General features: G+C 42.5%; 3 protein-coding genes across 10 annotated transcripts; 1 reads left to right on the top strand and 2 right to left on the bottom strand.

Moving 5' to 3' along the window:
• The first annotated feature begins 36 nt into the window (after positions 1-36).
• LOC112226008 (max-like protein X) lies at positions 37-8,917 on the top strand. Of its 2 annotated transcripts, XM_024390188.2 has the most exons (8): positions 53-377; positions 2,114-2,150; positions 2,280-2,369; positions 2,690-2,799; positions 3,000-3,102; positions 3,312-3,411; positions 6,914-7,115; positions 7,417-8,917. In XM_024390188.2, exons 1-8 carry the CDS (start codon positions 336-338, stop codon positions 7,471-7,473), a joined length of 741 nt encoding a protein of 246 aa, XP_024245956.1. In that variant the 5' UTR covers positions 53-335; the 3' UTR covers positions 7,474-8,917. The 2 variants fall into 2 exon arrangements, with proteins under 2 accessions (XP_024245957.1, XP_024245956.1); XM_024390189.2 differs by lacking the exons at positions 6,914-7,115; positions 7,417-8,917 and adding an exon at positions 3,612-4,075 and having other exon boundaries at positions 37-377; positions 3,312-3,488.
• LOC112226010 (homologous-pairing protein 2 homolog) lies at positions 8,912-13,292 on the bottom strand. Of its 2 annotated transcripts, none has more exons than XM_024390191.2 (8): positions 12,972-13,292; positions 12,671-12,771; positions 12,488-12,577; positions 9,914-10,025; positions 9,689-9,834; positions 9,553-9,606; positions 9,271-9,330; positions 8,912-9,106 (listed from the first exon to the last, which is right to left on the bottom strand). In XM_024390191.2, the coding sequence occupies exons 1-8, from the start codon at positions 12,991-12,993 to the stop codon at positions 9,071-9,073; spliced, it is 621 nt and encodes a 206-aa protein (XP_024245959.1). In that variant the 5' UTR covers positions 12,994-13,292; the 3' UTR covers positions 8,912-9,070. The 2 variants fall into 2 exon arrangements, with proteins under 2 accessions (XP_024245959.1, XP_024245958.1); XM_024390190.2 differs by having other exon boundaries at positions 8,912-9,110; positions 12,972-13,195.
• A 98-nt stretch (positions 13,293-13,390) lies between these two features.
• Positions 13,391-26,686, bottom strand: LOC112226007 (reticulophagy regulator family member 3). 6 transcript variants are annotated; one of them, XM_024390186.2, is made up of 10 exons: positions 26,616-26,686; positions 23,886-24,162; positions 20,812-20,918; positions 20,421-20,451; positions 20,184-20,310; positions 19,950-20,034; positions 19,230-19,367; positions 19,000-19,079; positions 18,549-18,681; positions 13,391-15,675 (listed from the first exon to the last, which is right to left on the bottom strand). In XM_024390186.2, the coding sequence occupies exons 2-10, from the start codon at positions 24,128-24,130 to the stop codon at positions 15,107-15,109; spliced, it is 1,515 nt and encodes a 504-aa protein (XP_024245954.1). In that variant the 5' UTR covers positions 24,131-24,162; positions 26,616-26,686; the 3' UTR covers positions 13,391-15,106. The 6 variants fall into 6 exon arrangements, with proteins under 6 accessions (XP_024245954.1, XP_042183351.1, XP_024245953.1 ...); XM_042327417.1 differs by lacking the exon at positions 26,616-26,686 and adding an exon at positions 26,558-26,575; XM_024390185.2 differs by lacking the exon at positions 26,616-26,686 and adding an exon at positions 26,297-26,528.
• Between the last annotated feature and the right edge of the window lie 1,038 nt (positions 26,687-27,724).

The raw sequence follows: 27,724 nt of genomic DNA, 5'->3' as shown, positions 1-27,724 counted from the left end.
TACGTTCAAGACAACTGGGAACTCTGAGAGAAAAAAAATCTCCGAGTGGGAAAATCGATTTGAACGGTCATCCAATACGGAAATCCAACTTTGGAACCCGGGCATCTTTCTATATATCCGACTTTCCGACCCTAAGATCACTGACATCATGATTTGACCGAGTTCCCCGTTGTTTTGAACGCGGCAATAGATCCCTACGGCCTATAAACATGCTCACGTTCTTGCACTTATTTGAGGCCGTATGTCATACTGTGTGAACCAGCAGAGGGCGTAGTTCCCGTTCTCTAAATTGTTTTTCCACCGCATGACGCTCTCGAACAGCTGCTGATTCCAAGATGACGGATCCTACAGCATCGCCGGAGGATCACTGGAACAAAGTAAGCTTGCTAGTTTAGACAAATGAGACGTGAGGACAAATACGCGGTGTATGACACTGCCATATGTTCGTAGCAAGAATACAGTGTTTGTAATTTGTTACACTTGGCGTGTGTTAGCTAGCTAACAGGTAGCTAGCTAGGTACTAGCGCTTTTGTTTGACTCTCTTCATGCTTCTTCCCCTTTCGTTACGGTTCTGTTTTGGTCAACTGCTGGCTAGTTGGCCAGCTTGTAGCTTAGTCCTAATGGACCAGACGGGGGAATTTGTCTGGATTGACAGTGTTTAATTCTGCAAATGGTACTCCCATTATATATCCACAGTTAAGTTACTAAATAAACTTTACAAAACGCTGTTGGTGTGTACAGTTTACGTACACGTCACGATGTACATGTACGCAACGCATGTTTGCCGAGGTTGTACATGTTTTTGCCAAGAATACTTGCCATATTTCAGCCTTGTCTGCACTGACCGCGTAGGGGCTACTAGTAACTAGCTGCCACCTAGCAGTGGTGTAAACATACTTTAAAGTACTACTTAAGTAGTTTTGGGGGGGGCATCTGTACTTGACAACTTTTTTACTTTACTACATCCCTAAAGAAAATAATGTACTTTGTACTCCATACATCTTTCCTGACACCCAAAAGTACAAGTTACATTTCGAATGCTTAGCAGAACAGAAAATTGTGAAATTGACGCACGTATCAGGAGAACATCCTTGTTTATCCCTACTGTATCCGATCTGGCGGACTCACTAAACACACACGCCTCATTTGTAAAGATGTCTGAGTGTTTGCGTTTGGCCCTGACTATCAGTAAAGAACATGGTGCGGTCTAGTTTGCTTAATATGAGGAATTTGAAATTATTTATAATTTTACTTTTGATACTTAAGTATATTCAAAACCGTATAATTTTAGACATTCTGCTTACATGTATCAAATCAGTGGTGTATTCATTCCGCTGATTATGTTTCTTAAACAGAAGCAAACGAAACTTGGAGGAACCTACCTGTATTTGACCAATAAAAACTCGTTTTAGTTGCAGAACATAACTGTTTGGACAAATGATTACACCCCAGGACTACTGTCAATGGATTATGTTTATGCATATTGCTGTGTTTGTCTGGGGATTCGATTAAAGTGAACGTTGATTAAATCAGTTTCGGAACCGGTGCCCTGTGCAAAGTTCACGGCGAAGTCTAGAATCCTACTCTACTTTTCAGCTAATTGGAACTAGGAAACGCGAAAATGTCTGAATTGCTAACTTGTTGAACGCGGCACGTTTATAACTAAAACCAGGTAGCAAGTCTGACATTATCGAGTTTCCTAATTCAGACTAGCACGTGAATGCGGCAGAAGTCGGCTGAAAAGTATAGAAGGATTCTGTTTCCACATGCAAAAGTGATTGCTTTTGATTAAAATAAAAAACATTTTATCTGCCTTCCCAATGAAAAACTAGTTTGACAATTCGAACATGTTTGAAAATAATTTATAGGAAAGAGAATTATGTTTCTGGACGATGCATCAATGCTGCCTTGTTGACATGACCAAGCAGCACAGATTACTGTTCCATTTGTGAAGGGAGCTCCTTCCTTCACTGCTTTTACCCGTTCATGTCACCGGTTCCCTGTGGCTCAGCATAATCGCATCTGCCCATTGAGTGAGCCGGGAAAGAGCCTGTTCTCACCTCCTTATCCACTGTCTTATTCTCTCCTGTCAACACCTGCCATGACTGAACAGAACGACGGGTCTTTCAGTGACAACGGATTTGATCCCAGTGAGTAGTATCCTTTGTCCTAATTGTTTTACCAAAACGTACATTCTATAGCTAGCAGGCTACCAGTCCGGTGGGTAACTGTTGATTAGTAATTGAATGATGTCTGAGCTCTTCATGTTCTCCATTAAGGTTTCTTTGCTGAGAATGCAAGGAAGGATACTGTGGTCTCCAGGGCTAACAGCATTGGGTCCACAAGTGCATCATCAGTACCAAATACAGGTACTGTGTTTGTCATTTATGTTTCGACAACATGTGTTAGGGAATATTTTTAATCGGCGACGTGGTGTGTGTACTGTATGACTAAACGGTTTGTGTATGTGAGGCAAAGCTGCATATTTTGTGTCCTGATTCAGAAATGACTATTAATGCAGTGCCCCTTTTATTCATTGTCTTACTCTCACTCACACTCTATTCTTTCTAGTTTTTTCTATTGCATTTCCAAGTGACCTAGTTTGGATGGGCGTTGTCCTGTGCTTGATGTCGGCCTTGAGCCCTAGGGAGGTAGACTGAAACACCTGCTCTTCCTCTCCTCACTGTAGATGATGAAGACAGTGACTACAGGCATGAGACCACATACAAGGAGTCCTACAAAGACCGGCGGAGACAGGCACACACACAGGCCGAGCAGAAACGACGGGATGCTATCAAGGTTTGGCCTCCGATGGGGAGCGGAACAACAGGAGTGTAGATCATTGGGAGGAGGGTAGTTGTGAGAAGGTTGAAAAATATAAAGGATTGGGAGGGTGAGCCTCTGATCTCTTCCAATAAATTAAGAGGTTTCTTAGCTGGCCAAATGTAATACTTTTGTCAATTCTAAAATCTGTTTGTCGTGTATGTTTGACTCCACAGAAAGGTTATGATGATCTCCAGTCCATAGTGCCCACCTGCCAGCAGCAGTCTGAGTTTGCCGTGGGGACACAGAAGATCAGCAAGGCCACAGTGCTGCAGAAAAGTACAGTATTCTATATAGATCATTGTACTTCTCAACCAGAACTGTACATTTTATTACTGCAAATTGGCATTCCAACCAGCCTTTTTATAATGTCAACATACTATAAATATTTATAAAGGATCCCACCCTAAGCTGCAGTTTTCCTCCCTGATAGAAATGCTTTAAGTCCAGAAATCCCTGACTGGTTGTTTCTGTGCCTCCTGCTGCAGCTATCGACTACATCCAGTTTCTGCACAAGGAGAAGAAGAAGCAGGAGGAGGACATGTCTATGCTGAGGAAGGAAGTGATGGCACTGAAGATCATGAAAACGTTAGTCGCCGGCCCAAAAAATCTGTTACCACAGTGCGATACAATAAAACGTCAAAGCAGAGAGGGAGCGCTGCGGGGTGAATATTAAAGATATTAGCTGTGATAGATTAAATATGTATAAGTTAGGTTAAGAGAGCCTTCAAGGGTATGTTTCATTTACCTGATAACTCATGCATGTGTGTTCATGGTGGATCGCATAGGCTATTTCAGGTCAGGCCTGGCAGATGGGCCTTATCAGAGGGGGAAATGCCTCAGCCCACACTCTGCTCCAGCAGAGAGAAGTCCAGGAGAGCAGTCAACGGGGTTGGTTTTACCCAAACAACAATTGGGACATGAGCGTTTTACTGCAGAGGGAGGCCCCTCATACAGGAACATCTGAATGGCTTGAGCAAGAGCATAATGAGAAATGAGGTTTTAAAGCTAGAATCCTACATTTTTCTAGGTGCACTGGTGTGCCTAAATTAGAATTCCAGGCCGCACAGCAAAAACATTTATGTGCATATGCGAGTAAAATGATCGCACTGTAGAGTCTTGAATATGTGCTATCATAGTTGTGTAAATATATTAGCACTGTCAGTAGCTAGGTTTCCATCCATTTCATGCAAATAAACTATGTACATTTTCCCACCAGAGATGTTTTTCCACCATATAAACTTGTTGCGGATAAAAGGCTGTGCGTGATTACGTAGTGCACATACAAACACCTTTGAGGTAAAATTCCGATTGAACTGAATAGAAAATACAAGTTAAATGGGTTTCCATCACATTTTCAACTCTACTGATGGGTTTCTCCAAATAAATTGTTAGTGAGGTTCCACTCTGGTATTGGCAGTGTGCTCTAGCCAACAGCTCGCAGATACAGTGAGGGTTTAACCTTCATGGCAGCTTTGTCAAACGGCAGCTTGATATTAATTGGAAAGGAGCATCAGGCTCATCAACTTGCACTTTCACCACCCTGTGAAGTTCATTAATCTGTAGTGTAATAAACGGCATGCTTTCCCAATGCGTTATAGTGGGACGACCACACGTCATCGCCTGACAAGTTTACTTCGATATGATGGTTATTATATTGATGTTTGCTCATTAAAAGCTTTTCCACTGACATAATCAATTTTAGACACAAAGATCCCACCTTGTCTGGCGTATTTGGTTTTGTCTGCATTTTGGAAAGCTTACCGACACATTTTCTGTTTCAATCAAGCCTGTTGTGACTTTAAAAAAACTTTTTTTTTTATCCGACATGTACTTTACACACATAAAAAGTTGGATGGAAACCTGGTTAGAAATGGTCAGATGTAGTTGAGCAGGTTACTTAAACAATAAGGCCTGAGGAGGTGTGGCACAGTGCCTGGATCCAGCCCTTAGTGGTATACAGTGTCTTCAGAAAGGATTTGTACCCTTTGATTTATTCCACAGTTTGTTGTGTTAGAACCTGAATTCAAGATGGATTCAATTATATAGTACCAGTCAAGTTTGGACACACCTACTTATTCAAGGATAATAGTGGAGACATCAAAACTATGAGAAAGCAGTAACCAAAAAAGTGTTAAACAAATCTAAATATATTTTAGATTCCTCAAAGTAGACATATGCTGAGCACTTGTTGGCTGCTTTTGCTTATCTCTGTGGTCCAACTCATCCCAAACCATCTCAATTGGGTTGAGGTTGGGTGATTGTGGAGGCCATGTCATCTGATGCAGCACTCCATCACTCTCCTCCTTGGTCAAATAGCCCTTCCACAGCCTGGAGGTGTGTTGGGTCATTGTCCTGTTGAAAAACAAGTGATAGTCCCCCAACGCAAACCAGATGGGATGGTGTATCGCTGCAGAATGCTGTGGTAACCATGCTGGTTAAGTGTGCCTTGAATTCTAAATAAATCAGTGTCACCAGCAAAGCACCATCACACCGGCTCCTCCATGGTGGGAACCACACATTGCGGAGGTCAACCGTTCACCTAACTCTGTGTCTCACAAACCAAAAATCTCAAATTTGGACTCATCAGACAAAGGACAGATTTCCACCGGTTTAATGTCCATTGCTCATGTTTCTTGGCCCAAGCAAGTCTCTTCTTATTGGTGTCCTTTAGCAGTGGTTTCTTTGCAGCAATTTGATCATGAAGGCCTGATTCACGCAGTCTCCTATGAACAGTTGTGTCTGTCACTTGAACTCGGAAGCATTTATTTGGGCTGCAATGTCTGAGGCTGGTAAGTCTCTAATGAACTTATTCTTTGCAGCAGTGGTAACTCTGCGTCTTCCTTTCCTGTGGCGGTCCTCATGAGAGAGCATTTTATCATAGCGCTTGATGGTTTTTGCGACTGCACCTGGAACTTTCTTAAAATTGTCCGTATTGACTGACCTTCATGTCTTAAAGTAATGATGGACTGTTGTTTCTCTTTGCTTATTTGAGCTGTTCTTGCCATAATATGGACTTGGTCTTTTACCCAATAGGGCTATCTTCCCTATACCACCCCTATATTGTCACAACACAACTGATTGGCTCAAATCTATTAACAAGGGGAAAAAATCCACAAATTCACTTTTAGCAAGACAACCTGTGTTTAATTGAAATGCATTCCAGGTGACTACCTCATGAAGTTGGTTGAGAGAATGCAAAGCTGTCAAGACAAAGGGTGGCTACTTTGAAGAATGTCAAATATAAAATATATTTTTATTTGTTTAAAACGTTTTTGGTTACTACATGATTCCATATGTGTCATTTCATAGTTTTGATGTCTTCACTATTATTCTACAATGTAGAAAACAATTAAAACCCAGGAAGGAGTAGGTGTGTCAACTTCTGACGTGTGTGTGTGTATATATATAGAATTTTTTTCACCCATCTAAACACAGTAACCTAAAATAGCAAAGTGAAAACATTGTTGTTGAAGGTTTAGCAAATTTATTGAAAATTAAATACAGACATGTCTAATTTACTTAAGTATTCACACCCCTGAGACAATATGTTAGAATCACCTTTGGCAGCTATTACAGCTGTGAGTCTTTCTGGGTAAGTCTCTAAAGAGCTTTGCACACCTGGATTGTACAATATTTGCACTGTCTAATTGGTTGTTAATCATTTTACTTCTGAACTTATTTTGGCTTGCAATAAAGGGGTTGAATAGTTAATGACTTAAGACATTTAAACTTTTAATTTTTCATTTGTTTGTAAAAAAAAATGTGTGTATGTAATATATATATATATATATATATATATATCAATTTAATCTATTTTAAATTCAGGCTGTAACACAACAAAATTGAAGTCATGGTGAAGTATCATAACTTTCTGAAAGCACTGTATTGGCTGCATGCCATAAACCACCAAGGTGCCTTATTGCTATTATAAACCGGTCAACAACATGAATATAGCAAGAAATATGTATTGCGTCAAACCCATGGTATATTGTCTGATATACACACGGATGGAATTCTGTTTCAGCCAATTAGCATCCAGTACCCAAACTACCCGGTTTATAATACGTGTTTAACCTGTGTGTTGTAGGAACTATGAGCACATAGTGAAGGCCCACCAGAACAACCCTCAGCAGGGGGAGGAGCAGGTGTCAGACCATGTCAAGTTCAGCGTGTTTCAGAGCATCATGGACTCCCTGTTCCAGTCCTTCAGCAGGTCTGTGTCTGTGGCCAGCTTCCAGGAGCTGTCCGCCTGCGTCTTCAGCTGGATCGAGGAGCACTGCAAGCCTCAGGTAGGACACTCAATATACGGTACTGCTGGGGGATTCTCGCTGCTGGTGGATGGATGGCGCACCAAATCATGTAAAGTTTTATTTAAGGTAATGGTCTTTATGTGATAATCATGGCATTTTGGTGTATTTTCTGCTCAAGGATGGTATTTTGGACTTCCGTCTGACCCCAACAGGTCAAAACTATCACCACTGTAGGCTATAATTGACATGCCAGCCACCCTGTCTTGCTCTGAGGTTGGATGACTATGTTGAGTTGACAGCTGTGTAAGGTAATCCATATTTGTCCTCTTTTCCTTCCCAGACATTGCGTGAGTTTGTGGTGGGAGTTCTTCGGCAGCTCAACAGCCAGCTGTATTAATGCAGCCAAGGTGTAAACTCAGGACAGGAATCTCCCCTCAGGGATGGAGCCGGGGCCTACCCTGGGTTCTCAGGGTCTGGTAGAGACCTCACATATCAGTCTATTGTGTTCCCTCCTGGCCTGCAGTATTTAAGTTGTTAACGCTTACTCAACTCACCACCAGTCTGCAGCAGGGTTGGGTGTTTCCTGTCTAGTCAGGTCAAATCCAGCCCAGCATTGTCTGTGGTTTTAGTCATCAGTGTTTTTTATTGCAGAATAGAGTTGTTAAACAAGGCAAATGGCACTTGCTTGTAAACGTTCCCTAATGTTTACATTCACCACAAATCAGGGGTTGGAACCACATTTTATTTTTTAATTGTTCCATTCCAAACCTTTTTTTTTTTTTCCAGTGTTCAAATCAGCATAAAGCTCTGAACGGGTCAAATCAAATCCAAGAGTTGTGAGTTAACATGTTTGAATTGAATATTTTGTGATGGTATGAGAATTGTTAAATGTTCATCATTGATTGTGATGTTATGATTGCTGTTGTGTCCATGCTGTGACAGAATCAAGCATATCTGTAAGTCTGTTACTGCAGCTTTTTGCCTTTTCATCTTGATTGGCAAAAAAGATACGGTAGAATACTGATTCATAAATAGTTCTGTATTAAAACAGAATCTCTGGCCAGGATTCAATCAGATTAGCGGTAAACGCATAGCTGATCATTACTTTTGTTTAGGTGGTGTTGGAGGTGTAACTGCGTTTTATTAAAAATGTATTTAACTGACTTGCCTAGTTTAATAAAAGTTAAGAACAAATTATTATTTACGGTGAAGGTGTTAGAGCTGTCAAATCTACAAGAAGCTCCTGGCGTTGCCATAGGATGCAGCACCAAGTCACATTCGTAGAAATCCCTTGCAGAAGTGTTACAAATTATGACAGTGAACTGTGAGAAATCCCGATGTCATTTCTATGTAGCCGACACTTTCTTGTTCTGAACTTGTAAGGTGGCTGGGATATAAGGACGGGTGTGGTTTCATGACAACGACCACAAGAGCAGTCGCTTACCAATTTGACAGCTCTAACACAGTTACACCACCTAAAAAAAAAAAGCAATGTGTTTGTCGGCTGATGCAGGTTGCCAGAGATCTGATTGAATCCTGGCCTCAAACAGTCAATCATGTAAAAATGTAATGTGAAGAATTTGGTGATTGATTTTGACAATGTGCTCAGGAGAACTTGTACCAAATGTTTCAGGGCCTTCTGGTAAACCTAACCGATGTGAATGTTTAATCTGTGTAATCACCAGACTTTAAAAAGGGATTTTATACGACAAGTCTTTGTGCTGGCATCAATAAATCAGGTCTACTGTTACATTTTTTTTTTGCTGATTTGGACAAGAATTTGATGAAAGTATTTCATATGAATGATTTTTAATTGCAAAATAAACTAAAGTATACACCTGCACAAGGTATTTTATTACAAAACATTACAAATTTACAAATTGTAATTAGTTACTCCTGAAATGAGTTTTGATGGCATAATACTCCCTCGGAATTGACATTCAAGTCAAAAGTAAACAAAGATCCTCCAACATTCTGTCAGGTACTTGGCATAGTCACTTTACAGTCCTCATCAGTTTCCACACCAACTTCTTCCTAAACAGAACACAAAGATGCTGACATCTCAGGTTGACAAATAGAGTTAACATTTGTCTGCCTCATGGTGATGAACAATATCTCGTTTCCCAAATAAAAACAATAGAATTGATGTGTAGAACTGTCACTGTAGAGCTGTATGTTTTGCAGAGCATCTTACCAGAAATTGCTTCTTGGTCTTGGGGTATCCCTCCAAAATGGAACCCATCATATCAGATGCCTGAGAGGAGCAGAGACAGAATCGGACTATTTGTTCTGGTTTCCTGCTCTGGCACGAATACTCTTATGGCTTTGATCAAGTAAGGGCTCTATTCAATCCAAATTGCATTCACGGTAAACGGCGCATGTCTGCTTGATCGGGAATGACCTTTACATTTTTATCACACAATCTGTAAATCTTCAGCAATACAGCTGGAATAGAGCCCTAAAATAAATAAATCACCAGTCTCTTCCTCTTCTTCCACTCTTTCACGTAGAGATGTCTCTCCTTGTAAACCTGAAGGAAAGACGCATGAGCACAGTATATGGGGGGGGGAAAGTGTTTTGTATTCGAACCCAGGTCTGATTGTGACCCATACCATCTCCTTCTGCTCTGGTGTGACATGATTGGTCGCCGACTTGATCTTCTCCAGGTGCTCCCTGTAAGCAGAACACTCTGCTTTCAGCTCCTTGATCTCTGACATCATTTCCTCTGTGGTCAGGGAGCTGTTGAGCTCCTTCAGCTCTGCAATCAGAGATAAGAGTATGTCAGATTGTCCAGTGTGTGGGTAGGGTGCTGATAGGGCCAAAGAGGGGAGCCCTACCTGTGTCCAGCTGTCTGCAGCCCTGAGAGATAACCTGCACCAGTGTGCTGAGGTCAGAGATGCGACTGTCGATGGCCTTCAGATCTGCCTCACTCACCTCTGCAAACTGGGCCTGTTGGCAGTCAAATATTCTGGTAGTTACTTTTACCGGTTAGTTTTTTAATTGCTTTGGTGCAATTTTCACAACTCTTAGTTCAAAACAGATCATCAGAGGCAGTTAACACATTTTCAATTGACTATAACACAAAAATCAGTCACTTTTTCATCAAACTTCACACTGCTTTACTACAATTGTATTGGCCAATACAGAACTGTAAAAGCCATAATATATACGTTTACATAGACACTTATCCAAAGTGACAAAACTCCACACATTTTGGTATGTGTCCCCAGTGGGAATCGAACCCACAACTCTGCTGTTGTTAGTGCCACGCGCTTATGAACTGAGCCACGTACAGGACCACTACAATACTATGAAATACTTGATTATACTTAATACAACACAGATGGAAGATGTATGCTTACCATCCCCATGTGAGAACCACCCTCATTCAGGCCATGGATGAGGCATGCAATGATTTAAATCCAGACCTACAGTACCAGTCTAAGGTTTGGACACACCTTCTCATTCAAGGGTTTTTCTGAATTTTTACTATTTTCTACAATGTAGAATAATAGTGAAGACATCACAACTATGAAATAACACATATGGAATCAAATAGTAACCAAATAATATATTTTATGAGATTCTTCAAAGTAGCCACCCTTTGCCTTGACAGCTTTGCACACTTGGCATCATCAACCAGCTTCATGAGGTAGTCACCTGGAATGCATTTCAATTAACAGGTGTGCCTTTTAAATATAATTTGTGGAATTTCTTTCCTTCTTAATGAGTTTGAGCCAGTGGTGTTGTGACAAGGTAGGTAGGTATACAGGGTATACAGAAGATAGGCCTATTTGGTAAAAGACCAAGTCCATATAATGGCAAGGACAGCTAAAATAAGCAAAGAGAAATGACAGTCCATCATTACGTTAAGACAGGAAGGTCAGTCAATATAGAACATTTCAAGAACTTGGAAAGTTTCTTCAAGTGCAGTCGCAAAAACCATAAAGCGCTACGATGAAACTGGCTCTCATGAGGACCGTCACAGGAAAGGAAGACCCAGAGTTACCTCTGCTGCAAGAGGATAAGTTCATTTGAGTAAACTGCACCTCAGATTGCAGCCCAAATAAATGCTTCACAGAGGCCAAATAACAGACATCTCAACATCAACTGTTCAGAGGAGACCGCATGAATCAGGCCTTCATGGTCGAATTGCTGCAAAGAAACCACTACTAAAGGACACCAATAAGAAGACTTGCTTGGGCCAAGAAACACAAGAAATTGACATTAGACCAGTGGAAATCTGTCCTTTGGTCTGATGAGTCCAAATGTGAGATCTTTGGTTCCAACCGCTGTGTCTTTGTGAGACGCAGAGTAGGTGAATGGATGATCTCCACATGTGTGGTTCCCACCATGATGCAGGTGTGGAGGTGCTTTGCTTTTGACACCGTCTGTAATTTATTTAGTATTCAAGGCACACTTAACCAGCATGGCTACCACAGAATTCTGCAGTGATATGTCTTCCCATCTGGTTTGCTCTGAGTGGGCCTATGATTTGTTTTTCAACAGGACAATGACCCAACACACCTCCAGGCTGTGTAAGGGCTACTTGACCAAGAAAGAGTTTGATAGAGTGCTGCATCAGATGACCTGGCCTCCACAATCACCCGACCTCAGCCCAATTGAGATGGTTTGGAATGAGTTGGACTGCAGGGTGAAGAAAAAGCAGCCAAAAAGTGCTCAGCATATGTGGGAACTCCTTCAAGACTGTTGGAAAATCATTCCTCATGAAACTGGTTGAGAGAATGCCAAGAGTGTGCAAAGCTGTCATCAAGGCAAAGGGTAGCTACTTTGAAGAAACTCAAATATGTTTAACACTTTTTTGGTTACTACCTGATTCAATGTGTTGTTTCATAGTTTGTAGAAAATACTAAAAATAAAAACCCTTGAATAAGTAGGTGTGTTCAAACGTTTGACTGGTACTGTATGTGAGGTTTGGATAGAAAATTATACATTTTTATGGGTAGTACAAGTGTATTGCCTAATGTGAAAACAGTGTACTGTAATTTACAGTACTGTAGCATACTACATTCAAAGGGCAATTTTGAAACATCTTACATTTTCTGCCATTGGAGTATGTTAAAATAAGAAAATATGTTGTGTTTTGGTGATTAAACCAATGTACTCATTTCACAGTAAACTTATGTTGGATCAATGGTTGTGTGTTGAGAGGTCTCCAAACAAAATGAATGAAGGGTATTGAATGGAAGACTGGCTGCTTACAAGTGTTAACAGTTGAGTTGTTTTTTTTTTTTTTACAAATTCCCCACATACTTGTGAAAATAGCACCAAAGAGAGAGAAAAAAACGAATCACCAAAACAGAAAAGATTCAGATCAGCAGTGGCTACATATTTCCATCAAAATATACAATACGCATTAACGTGCTGCTCTGATACTCAGCCTGGATCACCTGATCAGCAAAGTAGATCTTTTGCTTCCCATAGGTTTTCTCTTTGATCTTCCCTTCCAGTGCCAACTGTTCCATGGCTTTAACCACAGCCTACCAGGATAGGAATGAGTAATCAAATATACATTTGAATTTATACATGCTGAAAATCGTATCACTGGCTCAAAACAGTTTAGCCTTTCTCACCGTCTTTCCCAGGCCGTGCTGCTTCTGTAAATTGTTAAAGACATCTTGGGCACTGTAAGGGCGGTTCTTCTCGTTCAGGTAAGCAAATATGACTGTTAAACCTGACAATAAAAACACAAAACAGTGACCTGTATAACTTCTAGCTGTTGTATGGATTTATCAGTGCAGATCAGTATGCTAGGTTGCTGTACTGGTTCTAACTTGGCTAACGTTAGCTAAATCGGTTAGGAAAACGTCTGTCGTGTTTGGCAACATACCAGACGCAATCAATGTAGCAACCAGGTAAAATAAAAACTCATACCTCCGTTGTCTTTTTTGCTCATTTTCTTTATTCTGTGAGCTATAAGCTATCGCTAATTAACTTGTGCTAGCTAGCGGTGCAATAACTATTTATCTATCTTGAGTTTCGCGCGCCGTGATGCATTGTGGGTGTCCAGGCTTTACATACGTCATATCAAAACAAAAGCTTGTTTTCGTCACCCTCCGCCTCTGTGCAAGACAGCCCTGGGACAGCTTGAGTATGTATGGACTCTCGAGTAGTGCATGAAATAAGCGCCAGCAGCCAGCCAAATGTCGGTAAAAAGGAGTCCCAAGTGAAAACGTATTATTCTTTTTTAAATCTACCAGCAACACTGGCAAGTGGACCAAAAGGATGTCAAAATTGTGTTTTTGGATCTGTGGAATATTGCATTGTTTATAAATAACAAAATAAACATTTAATCCAGACTTCATATTTAATAAGATTTGCACATCAAAACCAATGTCAGAGAGAGAGAAAAAAACTGAACACATTTATAGAACATAATACTAAGGATGAAGAATTGCCTGGCCGTCTTCATGAACCAATACTGCAACAAGCCCTATTTAAACTAAAGTTTTCCAAAACAAGTCATGTACATTCACTCTTTTTGATTAAAATCCCAAACCTTTTCAGATCAGACAGATTGTTTTCTGGGCCATGTCTATTGTAGGTAATCCCACAGTCATGATTTTCTATACAACACAAATAGCGTTATTGGGCAATTTGTCATATATATATATTTTAAAAAACAGCATTGTCTCTTTCTGATTGTTTGATCCAGCTACGTCAGCAAAACCCACCTGTGGGTCATTTCAGTTTCATTGACCAAGAATTAGATTTATTAGATTGTGTCCATGAAAAGACAAAAGCAGCAGGAGCTTGTTTGCCCATCGCAGGTTAATCATGCTGACCTGCACAAAAAAAAAAAAAAAAAAAAAGCTAACATTTACCGCACCCTAGTTTTTAAAAGACAAGCATATTACATAGTCACACTTTAAAAAAAGGCTAATCGGGTTGAGTTTTGTATACCAGCATTTTGTTCACCCATCAATGTAAACATGTTTTCCTGATGATTTTCTTAAGACGTTTACAAAATGTGGTTCATGCATGAGTTTAGAGGTTAAACTAAAAGGTTTATATTCTGTACTTCTTACATATGCATGTCTATTCTACAGATTCTCCTCTGAGAAGGATCGGCAAAAAAGAGTGAAGATGGTGGAGGGATTGGGAATGCCGCGGGAGAAGGGATACAGGGAGCAGGTTAACTTGATAAAGTTACTTATTGTGATGACAAAGACAAAAATATCTAAATAGCCCATGACTGCTCATTCAAGACACATGGAGAACACAGGAGGCAACCCCACGTTCACGGATCTACCCAGAAGTACAGCAAACAAAAAAAATAAACAGGACCAGTGGTTTGGGAAGAGACAGTAAAACACATAACTAAAATGCCAATCCCCTTTCTTTAAAAACAATGATTTCAGACTCGAAACAAATTAATGTCTCAATCAAGAATGATCTAAAAAAATATCACCATTAATATTTACTTTGTTTCTAATAGAGAATGAGTGTCTTAAAATTAAAGCAGTGGATTTACTAAAATAGTACCAGTCAGATATTGCTAAAACTATTCAAAACAAGGTCATTGCAGTTGTAAAACTTCACTAATCAACAGGAATGTCATACTTGGTCCCATATTAAATAGCCCTGTGTGTCTAGCATTTTAGGAAATGTGTATACTACCTAGTGGTCGACTTAAAAAAAAAAAAACGTATTACTCACTCGGTCATACTGAATGACAGGACAGAGAAGTGGTTCTGTAATGCTGTTTCAAAAACAGATGGATTTCTTTTTTACATTGCGTTTCCTATTGCTCAGCCTGCAAAAGAAGACTTTCTGGATGATGGTGGCTTACACATACAAGCTACAGACTAAAGGAAGACATTGAAAAGTGAGATAGAAATCAGAAGTACTTCACAGTGATATCAACTGAGGCCAATCAGGAGCCTGGCTGCAGGATCCTACGATTAAATGACTCACACATACACGCAGTCAGAACAATCCATAAACATTCCAATCACTCAATCACACACAAATACTTAGTTTGATTGTTATGCACAGGTAGAGGCGCCTCACTGTGGTTTCCCCAGTAGGTTGGAGAGGAAGCTGGAGCCCTGTCCCCCACCCTGCCCTCCTCCCCGTCCTCCTGCACCCCCAAAGGAATCCATCTGGTTCAGCTCTGACTGGTCCAGCATCTCAAAGTCCTCTCCGTCCAAGTCCGTGTCCAGCTCCGAGCTAGACTGCTTGCGGTAGCCCCTATGGGCCCCTGCTCTGGTGGGCCCCACCCTCTCTCTGCGGGCGGCAGGGGGACGAGGCTGCATGGCACCAGCCAATGCCGCCTGAATCATGTTGCTAGCGATGATTCCAGCCAGGTCACCTCCGAGGAAGTCAGAAGCAGGGGGGAGGCCGCCGAAGGAGAGCTCCTCGTCCAGGTCGTCCTGGTCAGAGTCCAGGTGGGATTCCACATCCAGCAGCTCGGCCGTGGTTCGGGGGCCAGTCCGCCCAGACCGAAGACCCAGGCTGGGCAGCCCGATGCAGGAGTCGTCGTCGTCGTCCATCAGGGTGGCGTCTGGGTTGATGGAGGGGAAGTCATTGAGGTCTCGTGCAAACGACTCCTCATTGTCACTGTGTCTATCAAAATCTGAGGGTGAACGGAGAAGAAGGGGTTCAAGATGTTGGAATGTCATTTGTAATTTAACACAGACAATCACCCTGCACAACATGTCTTACCAGAGTAGGCAGTCATGCCACAATACAGAACACAGTGCAGTGCCTTATGACATGTCATACAGGCTCTAATCTTAGCTACAATTCAGATACGCATCGGTCCCCGATTCAAATGTTTAACATGCGACTGCTTCGTGCGCTGTGCCCAGCTTCGTGCGCTGACCTGCGCAAGCACAGCAGTCTGTTCGTGATCTTGCACATCTGCGCAGCACCTTCAGCATTCAAAAGCTAAAATGGCTTGCGCGATATTAGGCTTCGTTAGTTGAGTGACAACAATAACATAGCAAATTACATAGGTTATTTATGCAATGTTGAAAATTGTGTTTTACATGCACTGTCAAATTGTTTTACCGGAATAAAAGCTCACTAAACTTCAAAAAGGTCAAAACCATTTGATTTTGAGATGGGGGTGAAATCCAAAGTTGTGTTCACTGGCTATGTCATAGCCAATTTGTAAACAATAAATATTGGCACATTACTAAATCAAACATTTAAATCTGCAAAAATGAAAAGTTAATTAGTGAGTGACAGTGATTTCAGAAGCAAAGTGGGGGATAAAACAGAGGCTATATTCTCCCCTCCCCCCCTATAATTTGAGTGTGGGGTAGTAGATGACCAGTCTCCCTTATGGCTCAGATGTCTACATAGTATACACCATAAACATACAGTGCATTCGGAAAGTATTCAGACGCCTTGACTTTTTCCACATTGTTACTTAACAGCCTTATTTTAAAATGGATTAAAACACATTGTGTGTAGATTGAGGAACAATACCCCATAATGACAAAGCAAAAACATGTTTAGAATTTGTGAAATGTTTTAAATAAAAAACAGAAATACCTTATTTACATAAGTATTCAGACCCTTCGCTATGAGACTGACAATTGAGCTCAGGTGCATCCTGTTTCCATTGATCATCCTTGAGATGCTTTCAGTGGCGATTTTAGCAAATTGGTTTTAGCACATACCCGCTCCACTGATGACTAGGCTAGTGATTGCTTTGCAATTCTTGACGTTAGCCACTGATTCCTTCCAAACCACTCATTGTTGTGTAATGTTTATGTCCAATGGCCAAGGAGCACCGATACATTTTATCTATAAATTTCTCTTCATATGACATGGATATTGAAAAGGATTTGCCAGAAGATGGTCGACTTGACTCATGCTGATGACTGCTAGCTTGCTAGCTAAGATTTTGAAAGTAGGGTGTTGACATGATCAGTCCAATCAAAGTTACTGTAGATATAACGTGATTTTATCTGTGGCAAATGACCTTGAGCCCTCTTGGATATAGGCATTTCTAAAGTAACTATGGCAGCACCCAAGGGTCTTGAATATTCGAGCTCTACCCGTAGAGTTTGCGGTGACGTAGTGTCCCCATGAGTGATCGAACACTGAGCCAATCACATTACCAAGCCCTACGCTCTGTATTTTCCACTGGCTGCACTGAGCTAGGCTGAAACACCTGCATTTTGGAGCTGCCTTACTCAAGAAAGACAAAAAGATACCATGCTTGCATGTGGCTTTATTAACGAAACGATTGTTTGCAAACTGATATGTGACACGTATTAATGGCAAAATAACATGTAAAACATGCACACACAAAAAAGCTGGTGGGGCTCATGATTTAGAAAGCCACACACCTATCTATACAAGGTCTCACAGTTGACAGTGCATGTCAGAGTAAAAACCAAGCCATGAGGTCGAAAGAACTGTGCGTAGAGCTCCGAGACAGGATTGTGTTGAGGAAAAGATCTGGGGACGGGTACCAACACATTTCTGCAGCATTGCAGGTCCCCAAGAACAGTGGCCTCCATCATTCTTAAATGGAAGAAGTTTGGAAGCACCAAGACTTTTCCTAGAGCTGGCCACCCGGCCAAACTGAGCAATCGGTGGAGAAGGGCATTGATCAGATAGGTGACCGAGCAGGCCTTTATGGTAGAGTGGCCCGACAGAAGCCACTCCTTGGTAAAAGGCACATGACAGCCCCCTTGGAGTTTGCCAAAAGGTACGTAAAGGACTCTTGAACCATGTGAATCAAGATTCTGGTTTGATGAAAATCTTTGGTCTGAAAACCAAACGTCACGTCGGTAGGAAACCTGGCACCATCCTTACGGTGAAGCATGGTGGTGGCAGCATCATGCTGTGGGGATGTTCTTCAGCGGCAGGGACTGGGAGACTAGTCAGGATTGGGGGAAAGATGAATGGAACAAAGTAGAGAGAGAACCTTGATAAAAACCTGCACAGGAGCTCTCAGGACCTCAGACTGGGGCGAAGATTCACCTTCCAACAGGACAAGAACCCTAAGCACACAGCCAAGACAACACAGGAATGGCTTCGGGACAATTTTTTGCTTTGTCATTATGAGGTATTGTGTATAGATTGATGAGGGGAAAAACCTATGATACATTTTAGAATAAGGCAGTAACGTAACAAAATCAAGAGGTCTGAATACTTTTCGAATGCACTGTACACACACACCAGCTCAGACAGATCAAGCCCAGAGAGGCCCAGCTCATGATCTCCATCAGCAGCTGATTTTAAATTAGAATGGAAAATGTATGTTTGCATCGAACTGCAGCAATTCGTTCTCTAATCAAAAACAAAGTGTCAAACTAAAATGTATCGTTCCTGTATCATAGCCCATGTATCTAGATACGTATCCAATCATCTTGAAAGGGAAAGATGCACATCCCTATTAGCTACATTGGATCTTGCTCTAATTCTCGTGACTCCAGAGTATGTGTGCCTGGAGGTGCAGACTCAGCGGGTGGGTGCGTACTGTACCTTCTGAGCCCTCTGTGAGAGGAGTCTGGCCACGGGACAGATTAAAGGTCCCATTGTCTGTGTACGAGACCTCAGCGTCAGAGTGCTCAGAGTCCGTCATCGCAAGTTCTTTGGCCACTATAGCATCGTCAAACTGAAAGAAAGGAAAGACATTGAACCGTGTTAGTCATTCATAATATAGTATGTTTCCTCTTGAATGTAGTCCATATGTCACAGATGATGTGGTCTGATATAAATAGCAGGCCCTCCCAGTCATATCTCTAAAGGGGTCAGGTTATTGTAAATCTGAGACCAGCTGCAGTCTTAAGCTACATATGCCACTCCTGGCCATCTAACTGAGTAATAACCAACACAGAAAACAAGTAGGCCCATTTCAATAACCATAACAGTCAGATAGATGACAACCTGACTATGCTTTTGGACTGCATGTGAAATACATCAGGTGAATTACCGTCGGGCAGAATGCAGCAAGCTCCTCCTCACTGTCACTGGCGTCACCGGATGCTGCACCCCGAATTGGCTTGCGGAGGACTGCAGAGCAAACATGCAAACACAGGCCACAGGTTACAATGACTGAGTTACTCCCTTGATCCAGTCAAGGTAGAAGGAGATACAGTTTGCATGGACAAACCTAAACCAGTGTATCAATGCCAATGCAACTAACAGACACACTGTACTCACACTGGTTGTCGATGGGCTTTGACATCATATACCCGCGAACGCTGAAGTCCAGCCACTGCAGGGCCGGCTCCAGCTTCATGCACACACGCTGCCACACTCGGTGGTACGCTGCCAGGGGGCACAGCAGAACAACCAGCACTGGGACAAGAGAGAATGGCTTAATGTTAGTGGAAACATCACTGGGCATAAACAAACAAAAAAAAGAAAAGAACTATGGCTGCATTCATCTGTGCTATTAGTTAGGCTCTCGCTCACCCAATCCCCAGCCTCCGAGCTACTCTCCTCAGCCCAGACACACCCATGGGCTTCAGCCCAACTAATCTCACCATTCAACGGAGAACGAAACAAAGAGTGGAAGCTCTAGCAGCCAAGAGATTATTAAGTACGTCAGAGGGCCCTGGCAAGGCTTCCCTGATCTTGGCTCTCCGGTATATCGGTCGCTCTACATTGGTTAGAGGTGTTGGGATTAGGCATGTCTCAGCCTGACCTCCCGCCATTCCTGCTTCCCCCTCTTCCTGAATCCCCCCTGCCTGCCTCAGCCCAGCCAGGAGGTAATCACCTCACAGACAGAACCCTGGTGCTGGGGACACGGATCTGGTTTCACCAGCAATGCATTTTTAACAAAGGCAGCCAGCTTCCCACCATTAGGGAGCTCTGATTGGGGATGGTGTTTGGGAAACAGGGGGGTGGGGTATGTGGGTTGTCTCTCACTGTACTCACCTGCAGAGTAAGAGAGCACCAGTCCAGGAATGTACCGTCCAACCATGACCAGACAGGTCAAGAGGGCACAGGTCAGGAGGCAGAACTAGACACAACAGGGTTCAACTTACTGATTCAGAGTCAAGTTACTGATTAGTTGTATGTTCACAGTAGGCTGAGAGTAGACAAGACATTGTATTAGGGTTTATATAGGAAACCCTCCATACTAGTACAAGGGGAGTGCCAAGGCCTCACCTTGCCAGGGTTGTGGCGTTTGAACTGCACCAGGCAGGATGTGAAGGCCAACCCAGAGACCCAGACCTCAGCAATGTGGTGACACAGCTCTGGAACACTGAGCACCCCTGGCTGCACCAGGCCCCAGCTGCAAGATAGAAGTACAACAACATCAGTGACATCCTCTGTCGGTGACCACTGCCTAACCAGAGTGTGACGATAGGATACAAATTGTATATTTTTAAGAAGTAGGCCTACCTTTCATTTTCAGACTCATCAGGTTTTTTAACTGTGGGAAGAGACAGAAAATGCACTTGACACCCGCATTTAGCAACAATCCACATCACTACATGCACTACACTTGAACACTCTACACCACATGAGTTTAAATGAGGACTGGCATGACAAAGGATATCATTCATTATACAGGGTCTAATGAATAGTACAGACCAGGGCCAGTAGGGTATTCACACCAAGGGTAGTATGACACTGGGGAATAAGGGACTGGATCTAAGAACCAAGTCAGGTGTAATTAGCACAGTTGGGCAGAGGTACTCAGCAGGGACAGACCAAGACACAATGGGGCATGAGGCGTTGGGTGCAGAATAAGGCAGACTACCCAGAAATAAATGTACTCTATCCTCCTCACCTCTGATCTCAGGCCAGATCTTGTTCCTCCAGCTGTCAACGCAGATGAATACAACCAGGCCAGAGGACAGCAGGAAAAGCAGGCGCAGCGAGGTCAGGGCAAAGAACCTGGAACAGAACTCTAAGATCAGCTTCAGAACAGCTGACGTTTCCTTTTGTTTAAGATGTCACAAACACACCCCGTGGACTCCCGTGCAAGTGGCAGTTACGCACAGACTCGGGTTTCTGTGTGTGGTGCCTCAGTTACTGACAAAGGTGGGTCGCTGACTGAATGTGACGGAAAAGGCTGACAAATATTGTGGTGATAGTTTGTGTGTACATGTGACTTTGATCTCTACTTTGAATACAGGCGTTTCCTGCGTTTGTCACCTCCTGAGTAAAATTGTCAGACTGACAGCAGGCAATCTAGACATTAGTTCAAATGAAGACAAAAGTTTAGAACTGCATTCACTTCAAGCTCACCAAGAGGCAAACATACTCTTTCCCATTTACAGGCCAGCATTGTAAATAAGATTTTGTAATATCTACATGCAGACCACCATAGTCCCTGTGCCAAAGAACGTCAAGGTAACCTGTCTAAATGACTATCGCCCCATAGAGCTAACAATCTGTACCCATTAAATGATTTTAAAAGGCTGGTCACGGCTCACATCAACACAATCATCCCAGACACCCTTGACCCACTCCAATTCGCATATCACCCAAACAGATCACACACTCTCTATTGCACACCACACTGCCCTTTCCCACTTGGGCAAATGGAACACCTATGTGAGCATGCTGCTCATTGACTACAGCTACGTGTTCAACATCAGTGCCCTCCAAGCGCATCACTAAGCTAAGGACCCTGGGACTGAACGCCTCCCTCCTGATGGGACACCCCCAGGTAGTAGGCAACAACACATCCGCCACACTGAACCTCAACACGGGGGTCCCTCAGGGGTGCGTGCTTAGTCACCTCCTGTACTCCCTGTTCACCCATTACTGTGTGGCCGCACACGACTCCAACACCCTCATTACGTTTTCTGATGACACGATGGTGGTAGGCCTGATCACCGACAACGATGAGACCGCCTTTAGGGAGCAGGTCAGAGAACTGGCAGTGTGGTACCAGGACAACAACCTCTCAACGTCAGCAAGTCAAAGGAGCTAATCGTGGACGACAAGAAACGGAGAACCGAGCACACCACCATTCACATCGAAGGGGCTGTAGTGGACCGGGTCGAGAGCTTCAAGTTCCTCAGTGTTCAAATCACAAAGGATATATCATGGTCCAAACAGACCAATACAGTCATGAAGAGGGCACAACAATGATTTGGCATGGGCCCTCAAATCCTCAAAATGTTCTACAGCTGCACCTTGACTGGCTGCATCACCGGTTAGTATGGCAATTGCTTGGCATCCGACCGTTAGGTGCTACAGAGTGTAGTGCAAACGGCCCAGTACATCACTGGGGCCGAGCTCCCTATCATCCAGGACCTCTATACCAGGCGGTGTCAGAGGAAGGCCTTAAAAATTGTCAAAGACTCCAGCCACCCAAGTGATAGACTGCTATTGCACGGCAAGTGGTACCGATGCACCAAGTCTGGAACCAACAGGACCCTGAACAGCTTCTACCCCCAAGCCATAAGACTGCTAAATAGTTAGTCCGGATAGCCATTTGGTTATCTGTACTGACCCTTTTTGCACTAAGTTTTTGACTCATCACATACGCTGCTGCTACTGTTTACTCCCTGCCACTTTATTCCTAGTTATATGTACATATCTACCTAAATTACCTGCACATCGACTCTGTACTGGGACCCCTTGTGCATAGCCAAGTTATCGTTACTCATTGCGTATCTATTATTAATTTTACTTTTCTATTATTTATCATTTTTTTGTCTCTGCATTGTTGGGAAGGGCCCATAAGTACACACCTGTTGTTTACAAAGCATGTAACAAAAAAAAATGTATTTGTTCTTAATTGATCTGTCTGGTAAAATAAAAGGTTAAAATTAAATCAAGCCTAGAGTAGCCTACAGATTGGTTTCAAAAGCAGTGTTGGAATTCAGGACTATGTAATCTAGCTATGCAAACAACTGGCCCCAAAATAGATAACTAGATGGCAGATATTACACGTGGCTCCATTGCCACTTGGTTTAACACAGCTAAAGACATTTAGTGGCCACAATAACAGCAGAGTGAAATGTTTGCTGATAGCCTACATCATTAAATATGAGAGAACTATTGGCTGATAAGAAGCTGTATGCCATGCATTATTAGTAGTACTGAGATAGATAACACATTCAGAAGGAAACAAAACCCTGACCCCCATTTCTTAGGGACCTCTGTTTAAAGTAAAAAGTACACACATACCCATTGGTAATCATGTCTATTGATTGTGTGCAAACTAAAACACACAACAGAATTATCCAATTCCTATACCACACACCAGTACTGGTACTGTTAGGGTGGGCTTACTTCCTGTACACTTCTCACCCAAAATACACGTGACTTGTGTCATTTCATGCATTACGATGTATCACTCTGGGCCTATATAGACTATTTGTTCACCACAGCTGGCTGACTTCTTGACATCGATTGATTGGTGACATGGTGGCTATTTGCAATGGCACATTTAGGATATTGACTATGTAATACAAAGTACATCACCTCTGTAGGGAGACATAGCCTTATAGGACTTTTACTATCATCACATCACTAATTAATTTCACAGATTCTGTTTTACACTCCTTGTAGACATTTGACATATAGGCTTAACTAGAGTAGTTGCAGATTCAACATACTAGGCCTATTTCCATTGAAAGATAATGTCAACCCCCAGAGTAGATAGTGTTTCTAATGCCACCTACAGAAGCACAGTGGTGCTTTGGTGGTCTATTAATAGCAGCTCTGGTGAGCCATCTGTCTCATCTTAAATTGATGGGAGACGTTTTCGTCGTGCAAAAGCTTCTGATGGTACAGTAGATATGATTACTGTACTTGGATATGATTTATGTAAGGCATGAATTATACATTGTACAAATATGCTTGTCATTACTGTATACCATTTATAATTTCTTTAAAACTTACCAGAACACAACGTTGACCACTGTGAAGAGTAGCACACTCTGAAACGGCCTTTCCCACACCAGAACGGACTGTAGGTAGGTCAACACGGGCTCGTAAGGTCCGAGTCTCTTCTGAAGCGAGGCTTTAACAACGCGGACCTGGCCATCTCTTTCGCTGGAGCATGGTCGACTTCTCAGGCCAAGAGTCGAGCCCTGTTTTCCTGAACACTCTCCCATTGCATTTTCCAGTCTTTCCGTATGCGCCATCTCTCACGTTAAATGTTGATTATTAAATAACCCTGTAAAATAACACCTCGGTATAAATATGGAGCCAACTAAAGAAAGTGTCGTGTCCCAGATCGTGTCTTCCACTTCAGAACAACCGAAACCGCTTTTAGCCGACTAGAAGACGATAGCTGACTTATCTTGTCACTCTCAAACAAAGCTACAGTAACTGTCAAAAGTCCCTGCCAGAACAAACACGTCAGTTAACAAAAATACGCTAACATTCCTGTATCTAGTCAAATTTTCCACGCAGTGTCGTTTCAACTGGCTAAGTATTTTGTTAGCTAACTAGCCAAAAAGCTAGCTGTATTTGGCAAGCTAGCTATGTGTGCTAAATTAATACTAATAATAGTGCACTGTAGCTAACGTTAGCTAGCAAAGCAACTGTACGATGCTATCGATATCTTTACCAACTATGACTAGAACATATCAATTATTTGTAAAATAGCACACAAAAGGGACACCTACTTTGACACTATTGCAGAAAATTATGTGGTATTGACAATATGGCGTTGCCCTAAACCTAGCTAATTGAAACACTTTTTTTACAAAAAAAAAAATCGTTGTCAACTGGCTCACCAATCAGAAGCAACAGCACTACTTGTCGTTTATTGTGGATTTAGCTGTGGACAGACAGGTTGCGGACCAAAGTATATGAATGACATTTCAATAACCTATATTGAGGTCATATATAAATCAGTCAATTGTTTAAAATATCCTGTATTTACACTTTACTATCAGACATCACACTATACAGCAGTTGCAATGAAATCATGCATGCAGTATGCCTCATTCTATAATTACAGCTAGATCTTCATGAATGAATGAGTTATAACTGAAGTTGCTTTTAAAATACATTTGAAAATAGCTCAAATCATTTCGATACAATTTAGAAGATGTATAGAAAACCTAAATGGAGCAGTTTGTATTCTGCAACAATTCAGATGCCACGTAAATGAAGAAGTTGTATTATTACGAGTAACGTCATAAGGATAATAATGTCAGTGCAGTTTTTGTTCGTACCGGAAGCAAACGGAGCAAAGTGGGCGGGACCTACCTGAATTGATCCAATAAACTCTCGTTTCGTTTTGCAATTGTTTGGACTAATGATTACACCCTTAATCCCCTGTTGAAAACGCATAATTCCCCTAAATGTGGGGAACTGCTCATCGTAAATAACATACATACGTATTCTTTGAGGTTTAACGGAGGTTGGCATCCAATAAATGTTGCATTACCGCCACCTACTAGAAGGGAGTAAAACCCCACTAAACTTTGCTTGAGAATTTAATCTAGTCCTACCTCAGGCCAACAGTCTGAAAGGACTGGACACCACCACATCCTGTAACTCTTCTGACGTCAAGCCTGGTACACCCAAATATCTCACTGTGCCACCACAACCTTACTTTTCTGCGACTTACGTTCCATCCCTCCAGTACAGTTGATAACCCTTGCAATAAAAGCTAAAAATGCAATCTTACTGAAACATATCACATATTGGTATTTCCCTCTGTACTGGTACAGATCTACTAGTAACAACATTACTCATCTCAGGATCCATCCCCTTTGACCCCATCTTCCTAAACCTTCTTCACTGCCTCAGCATACGAGGCAGTGTCCTCTACACTACCGTGGAAACCTCAACCTGCCTTTCTCACAGTAGACATTTCTGATCCCCAGTCCCATGGGCACCTCTACAATTAACACATACCACTACTTTCCCCCAATGTTACACATTCCTTTCCCTCATGTCCTTCTGCATAATTCTCACACCTAGGAACCTCACTCCTACAACATGCCCATAAGCTTGACACCTGTAACAACGAAATGGATTTCGGCACAAAAGCTCGTACAGGATAACATATCCTAACATCACTTTGTCGGGCAAAGACTCAAAAGAACAGACAACGGCTCTACTGTTTCACCACTCACGCCACCCGGTCTGATTCGCACCAAACAAACATCCCCTTCAGTTGGTCAACTTTCACTTTTACCGCTACTTTAGTAATCACTCCTTTCAATTGAGCCCTTTTATTGAGAGTAAAACAATTCACATCTCTTGTCCCCATTCATTTAACACCGAGCGCTTGCTCCCTCTGACCAACAGAAACAAACAATTATCAACAGACCACTTTTGGTTACTCTCACCGATTCCACAGCAACCAACTCTGTTTTCACCCACACTGAAACCACAAATGGATCAGCCAAACCGCAAGGCTCCACTTTTTCCAAAAATTGCCCTCCTACAGTCACAGACTCATCTTTATCCTGACCTTCCGTCACGCAGTGTTGACAATTTAGCGACTTTGTCGCTATATTTAGCGAGTATTCAGACCCTTCTAGCAACAAATCTAGCGACTTTTCTGGTGTTATTGGAGACTCTGACGTGAAAGCACGTGTCGTTCTTACTCTTCTCAACGAGCAGCGGGTGCTGCCGTGGGCCCCACCCCAGTCCCTAAGCACTCACAGGCGGCCCAGTCCTCGCGTAGCAGTCCCTCCAAGCTGCAGTCAGAGCAGGAGATGTTCACCCCTCCGTGTCTAGACTGCAAATGTCTAAAATAAATCACTGCACAAAAATAAATCACTGCATTTGATTCGCACAGCCTCAGTCACTTACTCACCTTGTCCACTGTGTGTGTGTGCCTCTCTGTGACAGAAGCTAAACATCTAGCTGGCTAGCTCATCATGTCTCAGTCTAAACTGTACACTCAACAATACAGAAAGGAGTGGGAATCAAACCCTGAATTCAAAGGCTGGTTGAAGCCTTTTATTGGAGATGATACATGGGCATACTGCCTGTATTGGAAGGCTGATTTCTACCCCAAACTTAGTGATGTAAAAAAACACATGACAACTCAAAAACATACACAAAAGGCAAAGCCTTATAACAGTTCCACCCAAAACAAGCTGCCATTTATGGTTAAAAAAATTGACTCTGCAAAAAAGGCTGAGGCCACAATGGCATTAGCTATCGCTGAACACTTCCATGCTGGCATGTGATCACGTTGGAGAAGCATGTAGAGCTGCTTTCTCAGACTCCACTGCTGCTACCCACTTCAAAATGCACAGGACGAAGTGCACAGAAATTATTACTGGTGTTCTAGCACCATACTTTCTGAAAAAGTTGGTCGCGGATGTGGGTGACCAGCGTTTCAGCCTCCTCCTCGATGAGTCCACCGATGTAAGTGTTTCTAGGTACCTGGTGGGGGTTGTGATAAGGTACTTTAGTGACACCAAGCAGACAGTTGTATCAACATTTCTGGGGCTTGTTGAGTTGGAGGGAGAAGATGCCAAATCTATAGCCCGTGCTGTTGTGGCTTTCCTCGAGTAGCATTGTCTTAAAAAAGAGAAACTCCTGGGGATAGGGACTGACAATGCCTCTGTTATGACGGGGATTAACAGTGGGGTCCATAAAGTACTGAAGGAGGAGTATGGCCTCAAATATCTGGTTCTTATTCACTGTGTGTGCCACTCTCTGCAGCTTGCTGTAAGTCAAGCATCCAATGACACCATCCCCCGTAGTGTGGAGTACTTGGTATGAGAGACTTATAACTGGTTTTCAGTGTCTCCAAAGCG

This window comes from Oncorhynchus tshawytscha, linkage group LG09, assembly GCF_018296145.1.
Source record: "Oncorhynchus tshawytscha isolate Ot180627B linkage group LG09, Otsh_v2.0, whole genome shotgun sequence".
Taxonomy (NCBI): Eukaryota; Metazoa; Chordata; class Actinopteri; order Salmoniformes; family Salmonidae; genus Oncorhynchus; species Oncorhynchus tshawytscha.
The sequence above is the reverse complement of the archived record's forward strand: the minus strand, read 5'-3'. Positions and strand labels throughout refer to the sequence as shown.

What these genes read in the sequence shown, in the direction of transcription:
- LOC112226008 (XM_024390188.2), top strand. Translation starts at nt 336, where the DNA reads ATGACGGATCCTACAGCATCGCCGGAGGATCACTGGAACAAA. An exon ending in TGACAACGGATTTGATCCCA is followed by an intron (nt 2,151 to 2,279) that starts GTGAGTAGTATC and finishes TTCTCCATTAAG; the next exon opens with GTTTCTTTGCTGAGAATGCA. An exon ending in GGCCACAGTGCTGCAGAAAA is followed by an intron (nt 3,103 to 3,311) that starts GTACAGTATTCT and finishes CTCCTGCTGCAG; the next exon opens with CTATCGACTACATCCAGTTT.
- LOC112226010 (XM_024390190.2), bottom strand. Translation starts at nt 12,993, where the DNA reads ATGAGCAAAAAAGACAACGGAG. An exon ending in AGATCTACTTTGCTGATCAG is followed by an intron (nt 10,026 to 12,487) that starts GTGATCCAGGCT and finishes GACTGCCAACAG; the next exon opens with GCCCAGTTTGCAGAGGTGAG. An exon ending in AGACCAAGAAGCAATTTCTG is followed by an intron (nt 9,111 to 9,270) that starts GTAAGATGCTCT and finishes TGTTCTGTTTAG; the next exon opens with GAAGAAGTTGGTGTGGAAAC.
- LOC112226007 (XM_024390186.2), bottom strand. Translation starts at nt 24,130, where the DNA reads ATGGCGCATACGGAAAGACTGGAAAATGCAATGGGAGAGTGTTCAGGA. An exon ending in GTGGTCAACGTTGTGTTCTG is followed by an intron (nt 20,919 to 23,885) that starts GTAAGTTTTAAA and finishes GTTCTGTTCCAG; the next exon opens with GTTCTTTGCCCTGACCTCGC. An exon ending in GGTGCTCTCTTACTCTGCAG is followed by an intron (nt 19,368 to 19,949) that starts GTGAGTACAGTG and finishes CTCTTGTCCCAG; the next exon opens with TGCTGGTTGTTCTGCTGTGC.